Source organism: Fusarium falciforme, chromosome 2 (genome assembly GCF_026873545.1).
Source record: "Fusarium falciforme chromosome 2, complete sequence".
Classification (NCBI taxonomy): Eukaryota; Fungi; Ascomycota; class Sordariomycetes; order Hypocreales; family Nectriaceae; genus Fusarium; species Fusarium falciforme.
This window is the reverse complement of record NC_070545.1, coordinates 2385786-2399928: the sequence shown is the minus strand read 5'-3', so window position 1 is coordinate 2399928 and position 14143 is coordinate 2385786. Positions and strand designations below refer to the sequence as shown.

The 14143-nt window shown below is 51.6% G+C and overlaps 4 protein-coding genes across 4 annotated transcripts; 2 read left to right on the top strand and 2 right to left on the bottom strand.

Annotated features, from left to right (window-relative positions):
• Positions 1-1899: 1899 nt before the first annotated feature.
• NCS54_00269600 (MFS domain-containing protein) lies at positions 1900-3742 on the bottom strand (the record flags this gene model as incomplete). The annotated part of the gene is made up of 6 exons (XM_053148289.1): positions 1900-2284; positions 2341-2699; positions 2753-3233; positions 3284-3363; positions 3422-3596; positions 3645-3742. The coding sequence occupies 6 exons, from the start codon at positions 3740-3742 to the stop codon at positions 1900-1902; spliced, it is 1578 nt and encodes a 525-aa protein (XP_053004264.1).
• Positions 3743-4319: 577 nt separating this feature from the next.
• Positions 4320-6192, top strand: NCS54_00269500 (Sulfatase domain-containing protein; the record flags this gene model as incomplete). Its single annotated transcript, XM_053148288.1, has 2 exons — positions 4320-4509; positions 4565-6192. The coding sequence occupies 2 exons, from the start codon at positions 4320-4322 to the stop codon at positions 6190-6192; spliced, it is 1818 nt and encodes a 605-aa protein (XP_053004263.1).
• A 90-nt stretch (positions 6193-6282) lies between these two features.
• NCS54_00269400 (Hypothetical protein) lies at positions 6283-8234 on the bottom strand (the record flags this gene model as incomplete). The annotated part of the gene is made up of 6 exons (XM_053148287.1): positions 6283-6742; positions 6793-6866; positions 6917-7457; positions 7505-7923; positions 7971-8109; positions 8155-8234. 6 exons carry the CDS (start codon positions 8232-8234, stop codon positions 6283-6285), a joined length of 1713 nt encoding a protein of 570 aa, XP_053004262.1.
• A 3852-nt stretch (positions 8235-12086) lies between these two features.
• On the top strand, positions 12087-14064 carry NCS54_00269300 (Hypothetical protein; the record flags this gene model as incomplete). The annotated part of the gene is made up of 2 exons (XM_053148286.1): positions 12087-12103; positions 12165-14064. The coding sequence occupies 2 exons, from the start codon at positions 12087-12089 to the stop codon at positions 14062-14064; spliced, it is 1917 nt and encodes a 638-aa protein (XP_053004261.1).
• Positions 14065-14143: the final 79 nt, after the last annotated feature.

The following is a 14143-nucleotide window of genomic DNA, read 5'->3' as shown; positions in this document are numbered from 1 at the left end:
TTTTCGGAGGCTCGTCACCGCTCCAGATTTCGTATATCCAGGATCTTGGACGGCAATTTTGAGGAATGAATTGAGGTGCTCTCGGACCATTCAAAGGCCCCTGGTATCTGCTTTTTTTTTTCTGCCGGGGCTGAGCATGAGGGGGAACATGACGCCTCTTTAACAAGCTGGAGGTGCAATTGAAGGCGGTGAAGATCAAAACCAAGGTCAATTTAGCGGGCGCCATCACCAACTCCTAACTCTTGACAGCGTCTCTTTGAGGCGTCGCGAATTGATCCAGAACTCGCTGCGCAGCTCAAGAGCACATCAACCTGTTCATGCCTCGACCCCTACGTGCCCTTGTTGCTGGCCGTGCTCTGCCTTCATCATAACAGGTGATTCTTACATTTGAGCGTATCCTGGATGGAGTAGGTGGCAACACATTTTCCCATTCTCCCACAGGGATCTCCAACCCGAACCCTGGGATCTCATCCGCGCAGAGCACTGCCGGCCATCCAAGCAAGTGATGTGTAACTCGACTGGATTGAGAGGCTCCATTCGGGACGGCGCTCTCCCGGACGTGAGAGTTGGCGAGAAAGTGGTGTGGTTTTCCTTCACCGGCGCTTGAAGGCGGCAGCGATCGAGTTAGAAAAATACCCCTGGACTACTGCGCAGATCACCCTCGCCTCCAAGTATCAGATTATCAAATCCGATCTACTGGGTCAAATGTCAGTTGGTGCCCCTCCCCCCTTGTTCTAAACCCGTCGCGCATTTCCGCGTCGCCGTCCATCAATCTTGCGCCCTCTTTTTCGTTTTCGGCTTTCTTCTCCTCTTAGACGCGCCTTTGGTATCCATTCCAAGCCTCACCCGTTCGTCTTCACTCGCATGATTCTACCCATCCTTGACTCCCGCGAATTCCCATTCACATGCAAGGCCATCCGCCCAATCAAGCTCCTTGCAATTGCAACTTTGTCGGCGCCAGCAGACGGCGCTTCGATCCCCCATGATCTGGAAGAGGTTCATGCCCACGGCCTGGTGCGAATCTTGACTTTCCCTTCTTGGACTAGTGCGCCTCCCGTACTCGGGGAAGCTGCAAAGGCGTGCGGCTCGTTGCGCGACCGAATACGAGCCCTGTGCATTTTGTGCCTGCGCTTGAGATGCCCTTTTCGAAACGGTCGCGGGACCGGGAATCTCCGTTTCTTCTTGGCCAACGTGAATGACCATCATCGCTGGGGTGCAATAGTAGCTTAATAAATCTGTTGACCGCCTTTGCAGTGTCTGCTATTGGTTCCCTGGATTTCGCGACCTCTACTCGATGCGCTTTAAGCTTTGTTGACAACTCCTTGATGGAACAGTGTATTGGTGTAGGGTGGCTACGGTAAGATGAACACTTGTAGAGCCATATACGCATAACATGGAACATAGTTAGGCACTGTTAAATTAATGATTTGATTTCGTCTTGTGCGGTTCTTTATGTGTTTTGCGACAAGCCATTTGAGTTCCAGAGATGAGGTTTTAATGCTTCGTTATAAACGTCTGTTTTTTGGGCTATTTGTTGGAAACTGTGATTCGCAAAGGTTCACTCTTCACACGATGACATCCATGGATGTCGGTTAAAGGTGCTGTGAGAACTACAGAACGTCGTAAAACATACTCAAGTTTTGCACTTGTGTTAGATTAGCTTATTTAGATAATTCTAAATCCTCTTCTAAAAAGTTACACAATAGAACAGAGTGCTTGAAGGAGTAGTGAAAAGCCACGGTTTTCTACTTGATAATGGTATTATGCATAGTATTGAAAACTGTTTTAATATGTGATGTACGAAAGCTTGGAATTGACTGCGCGTTATTGTTGCGAGGAAAACCACAAATCCGGCACTCACTAAGAGTGTCAATCTTGAACAAGCCTCAGAGTCTAGGCTTAGGCCACTTCCATCTTGTCAACCCTCTCGTTCACCTCAGCACCACCCTGCTTAACCTCCTCCTCATACATCTCTGTGGCAGACTTGGTACTGATCGCACTAAACTTTCTCAACGGCGCTCCACTGGCAAAGAGCTGATCCACCTCCTCCAAGGTCCTGCTCTTGAGCTCAGGGATGAAGAAGAAGGTTGCCACCACCATGATAAAGTTGATGGATCCATAGATGAAGCCGACCTTTCCACCAAGGTTTGCATATTTGGCGTTGATGAGATATGGCATGGTAAATGAGGTGACAAAGGTTGTCAGCACAGAGATGGCGCTCGCAAAGAGGTTGGTCTTTTCCTTGAGACGAAGCGCGGCCGTTTCTGAGAGGACAACATATGAACTGTGAAAGGTTAGATATTTTATCTCTTTCAGACAGAGATTTTCATATGGACTTACCATGGAGCCCACGACAGACTGTAAAAGAACTGAAAGAGCATAAGTGAAGACACCATGAGTTCCTTTTCGTGGTGGTTGATGCTCTTCGCATCGATGGATCCCACGCCTCCCAGGATCATCAGGAACACCCCCATCAGGAAACCACCGACCATGATGACCGGGCGGCGTCCCGTGGTATCGATGTAGAACCAGGTGAGAATGACACCAACCATACCAATAATGTTGGAAATGACATTAAACAGGAACGAACGATCGCCGTAACCTTGAGACTGATAGAAGATGACGCCGTACTGGGATGGGAACGCCTGGCCTGTGATCTGTTGGCCAAACATGGCCAGGACGGCAACGCCAGTTCGAACCTGATGACATTATTAGTATTTTCTACACTTTTCGACCCGGGAAATGTACTCACGCGGTTGCTCTTATCAAATACCTCTCCCCAGGTGCCCTTTTCTTCATGAGCGTGCGCATAAGCCAATGCCTCAATCTCAGTTTGGATATCCTCGTCGGTAGCAGACTTTCTCAGCTTCTTCATGCTCACCACGGCCAAATCCCTTCTGTTCCTGCTCAACAGCCAGCGAGGTGACTCTGGCAAGAAGGGCAAGAGGCAGAAGATGATGGCGGGCACTAGAAGCTGAAGACCAATGGGGATACGCCACCCTGCGGCGCTCTCCATGCTCTTGGTGCCGTAGGTGACGAGTGTTGAGATGACCTGACCAAAGATGATCATGACCTGGATTGTCGAAGCAAACATTCCACGAAGAACCTTGGGGGAGACTTCGGCCGAGTAGATTGGAATCACGACGATGGCCATGCCTGTCATGCCGAATGTGATGATTCGGCCAATGGTGAACTGGGCTGCCGTGGTGGCGCTCGTCTGAAGAGCAACTCCGCTAGAGGTGAGCGTCAGTTGAAGTACTGAACCATTTCCAGCATAACTTACACAAAAGAGACAAGGCAGATGCCGAGAATGGCGGCTCGACGACCCCATTTCTCAGCAATCCAACCACAGGCGATGCAACCCTGAAGTGAGCGTCAGCATCATGATTAGCGGCATATGAATTTTTAGCGAGAAGCATACCGCTGCTTTGCCGAGAAAAGGTGTAGCTGTCATGACTGAAGAAAGCCATCCAGGAAGAGCACAAACGTTCTTGTCGTCGCACTCGCCAAACATGCTGGTGAAGCTGTGCATAGCTTGGACGCCACTAAAGGTTCCGACATCGAAGCCAAAGTTGAAGGCGCAAAATGCCAAGTATCTATTCAAGTCAGTGTCTTGTGTCAGGTTTTGAGAACAGTTGGCTCACATCATGATGAAAACAAGCATCCCGTTAAAGTGCTTCAGTCGCTGAGCCGGCGACAGATTGTCGTTTGCCCCATGGCTGCCGGACTCCTTTCCTGCCATGTTGACGGGATCGGCACTCAAGTCTTCTGTTGAGCCTCAATCAAGAGATATATGTGAGCCAAGAGGAATATGAAACACAAGAGACCTGATCGACCTGGGCTCTTGGATGGTCTGGTCTCGTATGTTTGAGCTTGGTATATATACAAGCCCCAGGACCCCAGAGCTAGGGCCGGAAATGGCACAAGAGCTAACTTAGATCACATCATCGTAGCAATTACCCCATGGGCAAGCCGAATAACCTTGAACCTGCGTTGTAGGGAGTAAGGTTGCGGGTCGTTGAGTGCGAAGTCCGTGGATGGGATGTGGGGAGATGATGCGAAAGCCGGTGGCGGGCCTGCGAGTTCCGGAGCGAGTTCCGGCGATTATCACGGGGCTTTTGATCGAGCGCCTGTTGAAGCCCCGAGAGGAATCCTTGCTGTAGACTAATGGGAATACAAGGGGTGCCCCTCGTCGAGGTCCATTGCGTGCTCATTTTACACGATATCGCTCACGTTGAGACATATCATGGGACGGTTGCCCAAGCACCTCATCTCCAACCTTGAATAGCTTCATCCTGAGCCAATTGAAAGAGAAGACAATGGCGGAGAAGCGACCAAACTTTCTCATCATCGTTGCCGACGACCTGGGCTTTAGCGACTGCGGTTGCTTTGGCTCGGAGATTGAGACGCCCAACATTGACGCCTTGGCGACTGAGAGCGGTGCTCTTCGATATACCAACTATCATGTTGCTGCAGCGTGTTCCCCAACGCGATCGATGCTGATGACTGGTAAGAATTCATCTCTCGAGTATTATACTTGCTGTTGAAACTGACCGAAATACAGGAACTGACCATCACATTGCTGGACTCGGTCAACTCCAAGAAATCACTCGCGCATCCCCAGCTCACTATGGAAAGCCGGGTCATGAGGGCTACCTCAACCAACGCGTTGTGGCACTCCCAGAGCTTCTATCTGACGGCGGCTACTTTACCTGCATGTCTGGAAAATGGCATCTCGGCCTCAAGCCAGAACATCACCCCATACAGCGCGGCTTCAAGAAATCATTCGCCCTTCTCCCGGGGTGCGCCAACCACTACGCCTATGAACCTCAGTACAAAGATCCTGCGACGGAGCCAGGAAAGTTCTTTGAGACTGCGACTCGTGCTCTCCACGTTGAGGATGAGAGAGTCCTCGGTCGGCTACCAGACGACTTTTACAGCAGCGATGCATATGCGGACAAGCTCATGTCATATCTGGAGAACCGGACAGCAGAGGAGAAAGAGCAGTCATTCTTTGCTTATCTTCCCTTTAGCGCGCCACACTGGCCTCTTCAAGCACCCAAGGAGGTATGCGACAAATACCGCGGCCTCTATGACGATGGCCCTGAGGCGCTGAGACAGAAAAGACTGGCGAGACTCAAGGAGCTTGGCATGGTTGACCCGGGCGTGAACCCTCATCATGTGGTGATAATAGACGGGAGGCCAGAGAACTGGAATGATCTCCCTGAAGACACCCGGAAGGCCTCGAGCCGTGCAATGGAGGTCTATGCTGGTATGGTTGATCGCATGGACTGGAACATTGGCCGCGTTGTCGACTATCTTCGCAAGACCGGCGAGTACGATAACACGTTTATCTTGTTCATGAGCGACAATGGTGCCGAAGGGGCGAGTTACGAAGCTCAACCTATCGTTGGTGATAGCATTATGGCTCATGTGGAAAAGTACTACGACAACAGCCTGGAGAATATCGGCCGTGGGAACAGCTTCGTCTGGTATGGCTGTCGCTGGGCTCAAGCGGCAACAGCCCCCTCTCGACTCTATAAGATGCATTCAACAGAGGGCGGATGTCGAGTTCCTCTTGTGGTGAGGCCACCCGTCAGCATGGGTATATCATCTGCAGACGGAAACGGAGTCATCACGGACGCGTTCTGCACCGTCATGGACATTGTACCGACTGTTCTCGACCTAGCGAAGTTGAAGCACCCTGGGACACATTACAAAGGCAGAGAGATTGCACCTCTTCGCGGCCGTAGCTGGACGAGATTCCTCTCACTCGTCCATGACACAGAAGGAAGCTCCAAGGCGCAGGTGCACGACCAAGACTATGTGATGGGATTCGAGATTGCCGGATCAGGGGCTCTACGACGCGGCGACTGGAAGATCACATTTGTCCCAGCACCAAAGGGTCCACAGAGGTGGGAGCTCTTCAACATACGGGAGGACCCCGGAGAAGTGGACGATCTTTCTGAGAAGCATCCTCAGCTTCTCAAAGAAATGCTCGAGCTGTGGGAGGAGTATAAGAAGGACGTGGGAGTTGTGGGCTTGGCTGGTGAGTACGAGGCTGGCGTTCAGGGCGATGCAAAGACGACTTTGGTGGATGAGCTGGAAGACCCTTATGCGTGGATCAAGTACATCGGTAGGCCCGAGATCACTCCAGAGAGACTCAAAGGTGTCATTCCGTCTGTACCGTAAACATTTTGGCAGTTATCAGTATGTATAGATTTGCAATTGCTAGTTTCTGTGGGTATACTAAGATGTCTAGTAAAAGCGACACTTCAGCTGTCAGCCAGAAGATGGATCTTGGCCCCCAAAGTCAGTCCAGATGGACAGATCAGGCATTTCAGACATGTTCCATGTCAGATAGTCTGACATTTCACCCGCTGTCCGGATATAGTCCTCCATAGAAGGATGGACCATGTGTAGATCCGTCATCTCCATCTGACCTGTATCCATCCCCTGTGCAATGACCTCCATTGCTTGGTTGTGAGGAGCAATAGGTTCTGGATTGGGAGCTGCGACGAGATGCTGACCAGGGCTAGCATTGTCGACAGAGTTGATAGGCGGCCTCTCCTCGTTTGTACGTCGCGCAGGTTGCGAAGCTGAGATTGCAGACGAAGAAATTGTTTTCGGACTGGCGCTCTGGCGAGCCTTTATCTCTGTCTGCGCTCGACGGAACGGGGCGAAGCTGACCAGGTGGTGAACCTCTGCGGTGCCAGTTACTTCAGGTGACATGCGGTGTGGTCTGAAAGCATGGTTAGTCTGGGAGGTGGGTAGTTGTGTAATTGCACATACGTTTGAGAGTCTCGCCATTCCTCTGCAATGTCACGGAAGCCAAAGAGAATGCATAGAGGCAATAGCGTCCGGACCTGCCTAGAGTGTGAGTATCTGGACTTCTTCGAAGACAATGTAGACTCACATATGTACTCTGACCATCCTGATTCGCTTGTACAATGTCAAATAGTTGAAGTGTTGTCCTCAAGTTCTGCCTCGTTTTCTCCGTAGACTGGTCATCGTTTGCCACCGTCGCTGAATGGATGATCTGCACTTTACTAGACTCGAGCGCCGCATCTGCGCAGAAGTTGTCATCGAAGGCGACACGACCATGTGCGAGCCCTTGCCGGACGATATCGGAGACTGCTGCAGCGTGGAAGCGACAACGTTCTTGACACTGAGAACGGAACTCGGGTGGCGCGTGCTGGAACGCCGCAGCTAGGGGAAAGCTGAATCCGGCTAGGGATATCCTCGTGAGATCAAAGATGGCGGCATTATACATCAGGTGGAGGTAGAAGAGAGCTCCGATCGAGTGCTGGTCCTTGTGTATGTAAGTGTTGAGCTCAGTGATCTGGAGTCTGTCTGGAAGACTCTCGTAGAAAGTGTCAAGCTCCCTGATAAGAAGCATGAACGGTGAAGACGAGTCCCATATGTTTGTGTCAGTGGGCGGCAAGGTTCGGATGATCCTGTCAATTGTTAGTGACATCACAAGTGGAGGAACACAATGAGTTACCGAAGGACTTCGCCTCGCAATCTAACCAACACTGTGACCAGTGGTAAGAGATCGAGATCCTTTACGAATGTTGACATGTCTTCCTGTTCGATAACGGGTAGAAACGTCTTGTGTGATGGTGTCTGAAGTAAAAAGTCCTTGTCGGAGCACGGCAATGGCACCTGAGGAATGTCTTCCCGCCAAGAAGAGTTCTTGTCGACCCCTGATGATAGAAGAACATCAATTGTGTAGCACGCCCATACTATCCTGTGGTTAATCTCTTGTTCAAGATTTCCAGACAGTTGAGTCGTCGCTTGGAGGTGTTGCGGGGGACTGTCCAGGCCGAGAAGACGCATAGCGCGGAACACGCAGCCACAGAGCATGAACACTAGTGAGTGTTGGTCATTCCTCAGCCCATACTCGCAGAGAAGAATCATGGTCTATATATGTAAGATCGTTGCCACCGAATTGCCGACTTTCGACGTACCATTATTTGGTGAATGGTCGGGAGGTGAATTTCGTCAAACACCATCTTGCGTGCCTTTTCGGCCCACACATCGCCCGGGACAGGCCCAGGTTCATGGTTTGGCTCTGATGAGGCATGTAAAGAGTCAAGATAAATACATCTAGAGAGGTTAGAACAGCTTAAAGTGGAAGAGTGTGAAGTGTACCTCGCGCTCAAAGCGCACATGGCGTACAGCAGAGATTCGCTATAGTCCTGAATGACACTGGCTCGAGCCATTGAGTGCATGAACGATGGTTTGTGAATGAACGCTAGACATCTCAGGTGATGAAAGCGATCGAAATACGTATTAATGAGGCGGGAGAGCAAGGAAGGATCTTCTGGGATGACATCCGAGTACAGTCTACTTGGTCATTGACTGTTCCATTGTCGAGATTGAGAAACTCACCCAGATTTCACCTCTGTCATCTCTTCAGGGCCGTTCTGAGAAGCAAGGTCTGAGGGACTGACACTCGAGTCTTTGTCGGCACCGAGTCCTCGGTAGACACAACTGAGACCTCTCATTCTACATCGTTGACATGTAGGTCTCGTTCTGGTGCACCGACTCTTGGATGTCCGACACTCGTTGCACGACCCTATCCGACGCTTGTCAACTCCAGCCGCCTTGAAGATGTCGTCTGTCGACTTGAGCATCTCGGACCTGGACATGGAGCCGTGATCTGGCTCATAACCAGGGCATGCAACTCCTAATCGGTTGCATCTCCGGCAGCTGGGGAGTGACTTGTCGCATCGCACCTGGTGTTGTTTATGTCAGTTCTCAGTTGTGAGGAGGCGAGGGGAGCCGTCGACATCACCAACCTTTCGTGACCGGCAGACTAGGCACCCTGCAACTTTCTCCCGTGTTAGTCAAAGGCCCTGCATTGCCCATTCACTGAGGCTTACCAGGTCTAGTTTCTGGGGCGTCAGTGGACGCACTGCGTTCCGAGACCGACATTGGTTGATCCATTGATCCAAGGTTGGCGGATAACGGACTCTTGCATCAATTTCTCTGGCCATTCCCAGTTACTCCTATCCGTCTGTCATGTTTCCAGCTGTAGTATCCGCAACTCTCAGCCGTGTGTGACCCCGCAAACACGCTTCCAAGCCGACAAGGGCCACCAGATGACGGCGTCGACCAGGAAGATAACCGAGCAATCACTCACGAGGCCATAAACATGCCGCCTAGCCTCGACCCAACTGAGTGGAAAGTTACAACGTCAAGTTCTAGCCCAAGCCTCTTCCCCGCGACCCTCTTACCTCTCCACGCGCCATTGCACCATCGCGTGCGAAGTCCGCGGGCCGAAAGCCGAAGCTAGCGTGCGAGTTCCGGTGCGAAGACCGGCGGTATTAAATCCTTCACCCCGGCGACTCAACTTCGACATATTGGATCCAAATGGCGTTTTCTAGTCATGATTCTTTCTAGCGATCTTGGTATTATTGCTGAAATGAGTAGTTACCAGGGATAGTAGGGCGAGTTGAAGAACTAGACGGCTAGGATCAGCGGTACCTCTGCTATCTTAGGCATGTATAAGAAGGGCCAGGATCCGAGAGAAATAGGCAAACCCAATCAACTCTGTCTTCAATACTGAATATTCGAAATGGCTTCAGTCCTTGGTTCGGCCCTTGCTGTGGCCCTGTGCTGCACCACAGCCGCCCAGGCCTTCTCAGAACCCATCAAGATCACATCCCCTGACAAGCTCCCAGTTGGTGCTTCATGGATTATCCCTCACGATTTTGCGTCCTTCTCCTTTCCAGCTCACTTTTTTGTCGACTATACAGGTAAAGCACTACTTCAAGGTTCCTTTGAATCTTTCAAATGCTCACATGCTTCGTATCCGCCTAGGAAATTCAACCCATCCCAACCTATTTTCTCGTGACATCTTTGACTTGCTCTACTCAAAGACGGGTTCTCATCCCTTTGTCCGTGTAGGCGGCACATCAACGTAAGACTTCCAGAACCATAAAGCAAGAGTTTGACTCATGATTATCAGGGACCGTGTCTGGTACAATGCAAGCCAAGAAACTGGCGCGTATAACTGGTGGAATACGACCGAATCTTTCACCACGCAGTATGGAATTCCAGACATGGTTTATATCGGTCCTGGCTTCTTTGATGGATTTCACAACTTCCCCGGCACTCGCTGGTCATGGCAACTCAACATGGGCAACACGTTTGGCAGGAAAGGCGGCCTTGAGAATGCTCTCGAGGTTGCCAAGATTGTCGTGGACAATGTCAAAGGCAAGCTTGAAAGCTTCGAGATTGGCAACGAACCAGACCTCATGGTTCGCTTTGGACACCGGAGCGAAGGTTATTCTCTCAAGGACTATGTGAATGAGTGGAATCAGTATGCTACAAAGGCTTCGAAACACGTTCTCAAGCACAATAAGTATGGCCTCGCAAAGAAGCGGTTCTTCCAGGGCCTACTTGTAGCTGGCACAAAGGAACCGGAATGGAGCATGTGGGTCTTTCACTGTCGTCGTCTTTCAAGACCAAACTGACTGTCTGGCCCAAACAGAGAGGAGGCTCTTCAAGATGGTTTGGACCAAAACGGCTTTCTCAAGTCAGTCTCTTACCACCAGTACGCCGCTCGGAACGAGCCGTGGGTTCGGCTGCAGAACTCATACATGAACCACACGGCCAATGCTGCCAACGTCACGCAGTACAAGAGTGCAATCGAGCTTTGTCACGAGCATGACCCAAAGCTGCCGTTTGTTCTTGGCGAGACTAACAGCAACTCATACAATCTCAACATGTCTCAGATTGAGGGTGTGTTTGGGTCAGCCCTCTGGTTGATTGATCATCTCCTCATGGGCATGGCAACAGTGAGTTACTCTTAAGATCATACAGATTTCAGACTAACCTTTTGGAGAATATTACCAGGTACAACCTGATCCAGGGAACTACCTTTGGCTACAGCGGCTGGGTTCCTGTTCCTCAAGATGGGCGTGAGCCTCATGTCCGCGCTCCGTTGTACGGCCAGATCTTTGCTGCTGATGTCCTCGGCCACCACCCCAAGGTCCAGGTCTACCCGATTCCCCAGCTACCTTGGAACGTGTCTGCATACGGCATCTACGAGTCCCGCAACCTGGCTAAGTATGTGGTGATCAACTTTGATGAGTGGAACTCTACCACGCGTTACGAGCGTCCCGTCCAGCAGTTCAACCTGAAAGTCCCCTTGTGGGCTGACAAGGTGGAAGTGCAGAGGCTTACTGGTAATGGGGCGAGCGCGGATGAAGGTATTCAATGGGCGGGCCAGAGCTGGAATTATACTGATGGCAGGTTGGTTGAGAAGGGTTCCAAGCACTGGGAGCTGTATGCGGCCAAGAAAGGTGTTGTGGAGCTGGATTTGAAGAGCTCTGAAGCTGTGCTCGTTACGCTGAAGCCGGCAGGGCGGAAGTGAAGGTCTTGAAGCAGATTTGGGTCAGGTTTTTGCTCAAGATATCGAAATCATCAACCAATTGAGACTCTTCAAGTGGCTGAACAAACGTTTACTGAAACGGTGGAGGGAGAGGTGGTACTATATCCGAATACGAATACGGATCATAGCTGTAGCCCACAACTTTCTTTCTGAAGACGTCACTACCCGTGGCTAGGTACCTACCTGGCTTGCAACAAACAGGGCAACCACCAGCTACTGTCGTCATTCGTCATCCGTCATCGCGAAATATCTGAATGTTTACATCCATGGGGAGCCAATTCCCGAGTCCAATCGGATTTCCATCTCTTCCATTCCATCACATCACGCCTTCCGGCTTCGAGAGATCCGAACCTGACCATTCTGCCATGCCATGATTGCCCAATAGCGACTTCCTTGTTTGTTTGTTTCTCCACATGCCGCATTCGTGTTTGTCCAACTCATCTTAATCTCGCTCGCACAATCTCTCTCTACCCACACACACCGCACACACACAATATCCCGGCCGGACAACCCTGTCCCTCCGCCTCCCGCTCCTGTCCCGAGCTTCACTCCGTGACTCGGTGACCAGATCGTCTCCGTTTCTGCCGCTGCCGCTGCCGCCCGGCATTATCGGCCGTGCTCTCCACTAGCGGCTCCGGCCCCAGCTCCGTCTCGGCATCTCTAGCAGGCTCACCTCTCAACCATGTCTCTTGTCTTGGAGTGCGTTCACCTTCTGGGTTCCAATTGACTAGACCAACCCTGATACTGACACTGCTTACAGTCGGGTTAGGCGTCTAGACGCCTACCTGGACCGTCTCCCTCCCTTGAATGAGATTGAACCATCGGTGGACGAGTCGGTTGTTTCTTTCGGCCATGCTCCACCCAATCCTCGTCTAGACGATCTGTCCAGCATCATCCAGGCTCTCGGCACTTCTTCTTCTCGACCACTCTTGTCTGCCCAACGCATCAAACGTCTTCTTGCTTCATCCGGCGTCCTTGAGGAGCGTCCTCCGCTAGGGGAGGGTGGACTCCGCCAACTCGCGTCTGCTGAGCCCGAGATCGAATGGCTACTAGTGTGCAAAGCTACCATCCAGCTATACGGTATCGTTCTCGACACCCTGCTGGGTCAGATCATTCCTCTCAGTGATGACATTTGGTACTGGGATGACGTCCTTGGCTCACATTCATACACAAGCCTCTACGCCATCCAGACTTCTCCTTGGCGTCTTTGGGCCTATTCACAGGAGATTTACGCCGCGACATCGCCGCGTCTCGCTCACCAATGGAAGAACTTCTTCAGCATCGTCCAAGCTACCATTCAGGATCGATCGCTGAGCAATATACGGCGAAGGGTTTTGTCGCCTCTGACCCTCTACCGCGCAGAGGCCCGCCAGAACCGGAGAAATCTTCAGCGATTGCGAGAGCTCACGGCGACCGGTCTCGGTGTTTTGATGAATTCGGGCTTCCAATTCGGCCACGATGACGGCAAGACGGAGATTCAGGTGGACCATGTTACCCAGGTCGTCGGACAAAGTGTCGCCCTCATGGAGATGGTCCTGTTGGAGGCAGGCTCTCTCCGCCTGGACGTCATGGGTTTTGAAAAGGAAGTCTTTGGAGGTGTTAGAAACCACCACGTGCTGTCGGCTACTATCATGAGGGAAAGCAGTACTGATCGGCCAGGCGTTGTTGCTCGACAATTGGTCCACCTCATTGATAAGGTCCTTCCGGAGTATGTCGGTGCCACACGTGCCATCACCAAAGACAACGGCCGCCCTAACCGTCTGGTACGCTACTGGCTTCCTGCATCCATTGGTCTCGTTTCCTCCACCACGGTTTTGCGCATCTTGGTGAATCGCAAGGCTGATATCCTCGAGTGGTTTTTGGACTTTGGCGCTACAGTACGGGATTTTTGGTTCAACTGGGTTGTTGAGCCAGTCGAGAAGATTGTATCGACGATTCGACATGACAAGACGAGTGAGATCGCCATCATGAGCAGAGACAGCCTCAAGGCCGACCGTGAGAGTCTCGAGCGCATGGTGGTTGACTTTGCTCTCGACAAGCCTCACTTCGCCACTGAATCAGGAGCACCACTGACCGATCAACAAGTCGCCGACATCCGAAGCAAGGTCGCTGAGGGTGATGTTACCCCCGTGTTGCGAGCCTTTGAGAAGGACTTGCAAAGCCCGTTCATGGGCACCCTTCGTGGAGATCTTGTCCGGTCCCTCTTGATCCAAGTCCAAAAGACAAAGGTTGACCTTGAAGTTGCCATGACTGGCATCGACTCTCTCCTCAAGAGCCAGGAACTGGTCTTTGGCTTTGTTGGTCTCACTCCCGGTGTTCTCGTCTCGTACAGCATTTTCCAGTACGTTCGCGGTGTCTTCGGTGGCCGGTCCGGCTTGCGCCAGTCCCGCAAGACCGGCAAGGCCATCCGCATCCTCCGTAACATCGACCGCATCCTCTCTCAGGCCCATCCTTCAGGAAACAGTCTCCAGCACAAGGACCACGGTCTCCTGCTGTGCGAAGTGCACGTTCTGCGGAACCTCGTCGACAAGCTTATGCCTCGGGAGGTTGGCAAGGAGTTTCTTGAGGATCTGGACTACCTGTCGAATGAGAAAGACATTCGGGTGCAGGAGAAGGCCTTGGAGCGCATTCGCTGGGCTTATGCCAGATGGCTGAAGTGATGATCTTGGGCTGTGAGAATACCCTTGTATAACTAGTGAATATAGCATCGATAAGTGTCTTGATAGCCATCAATTGATG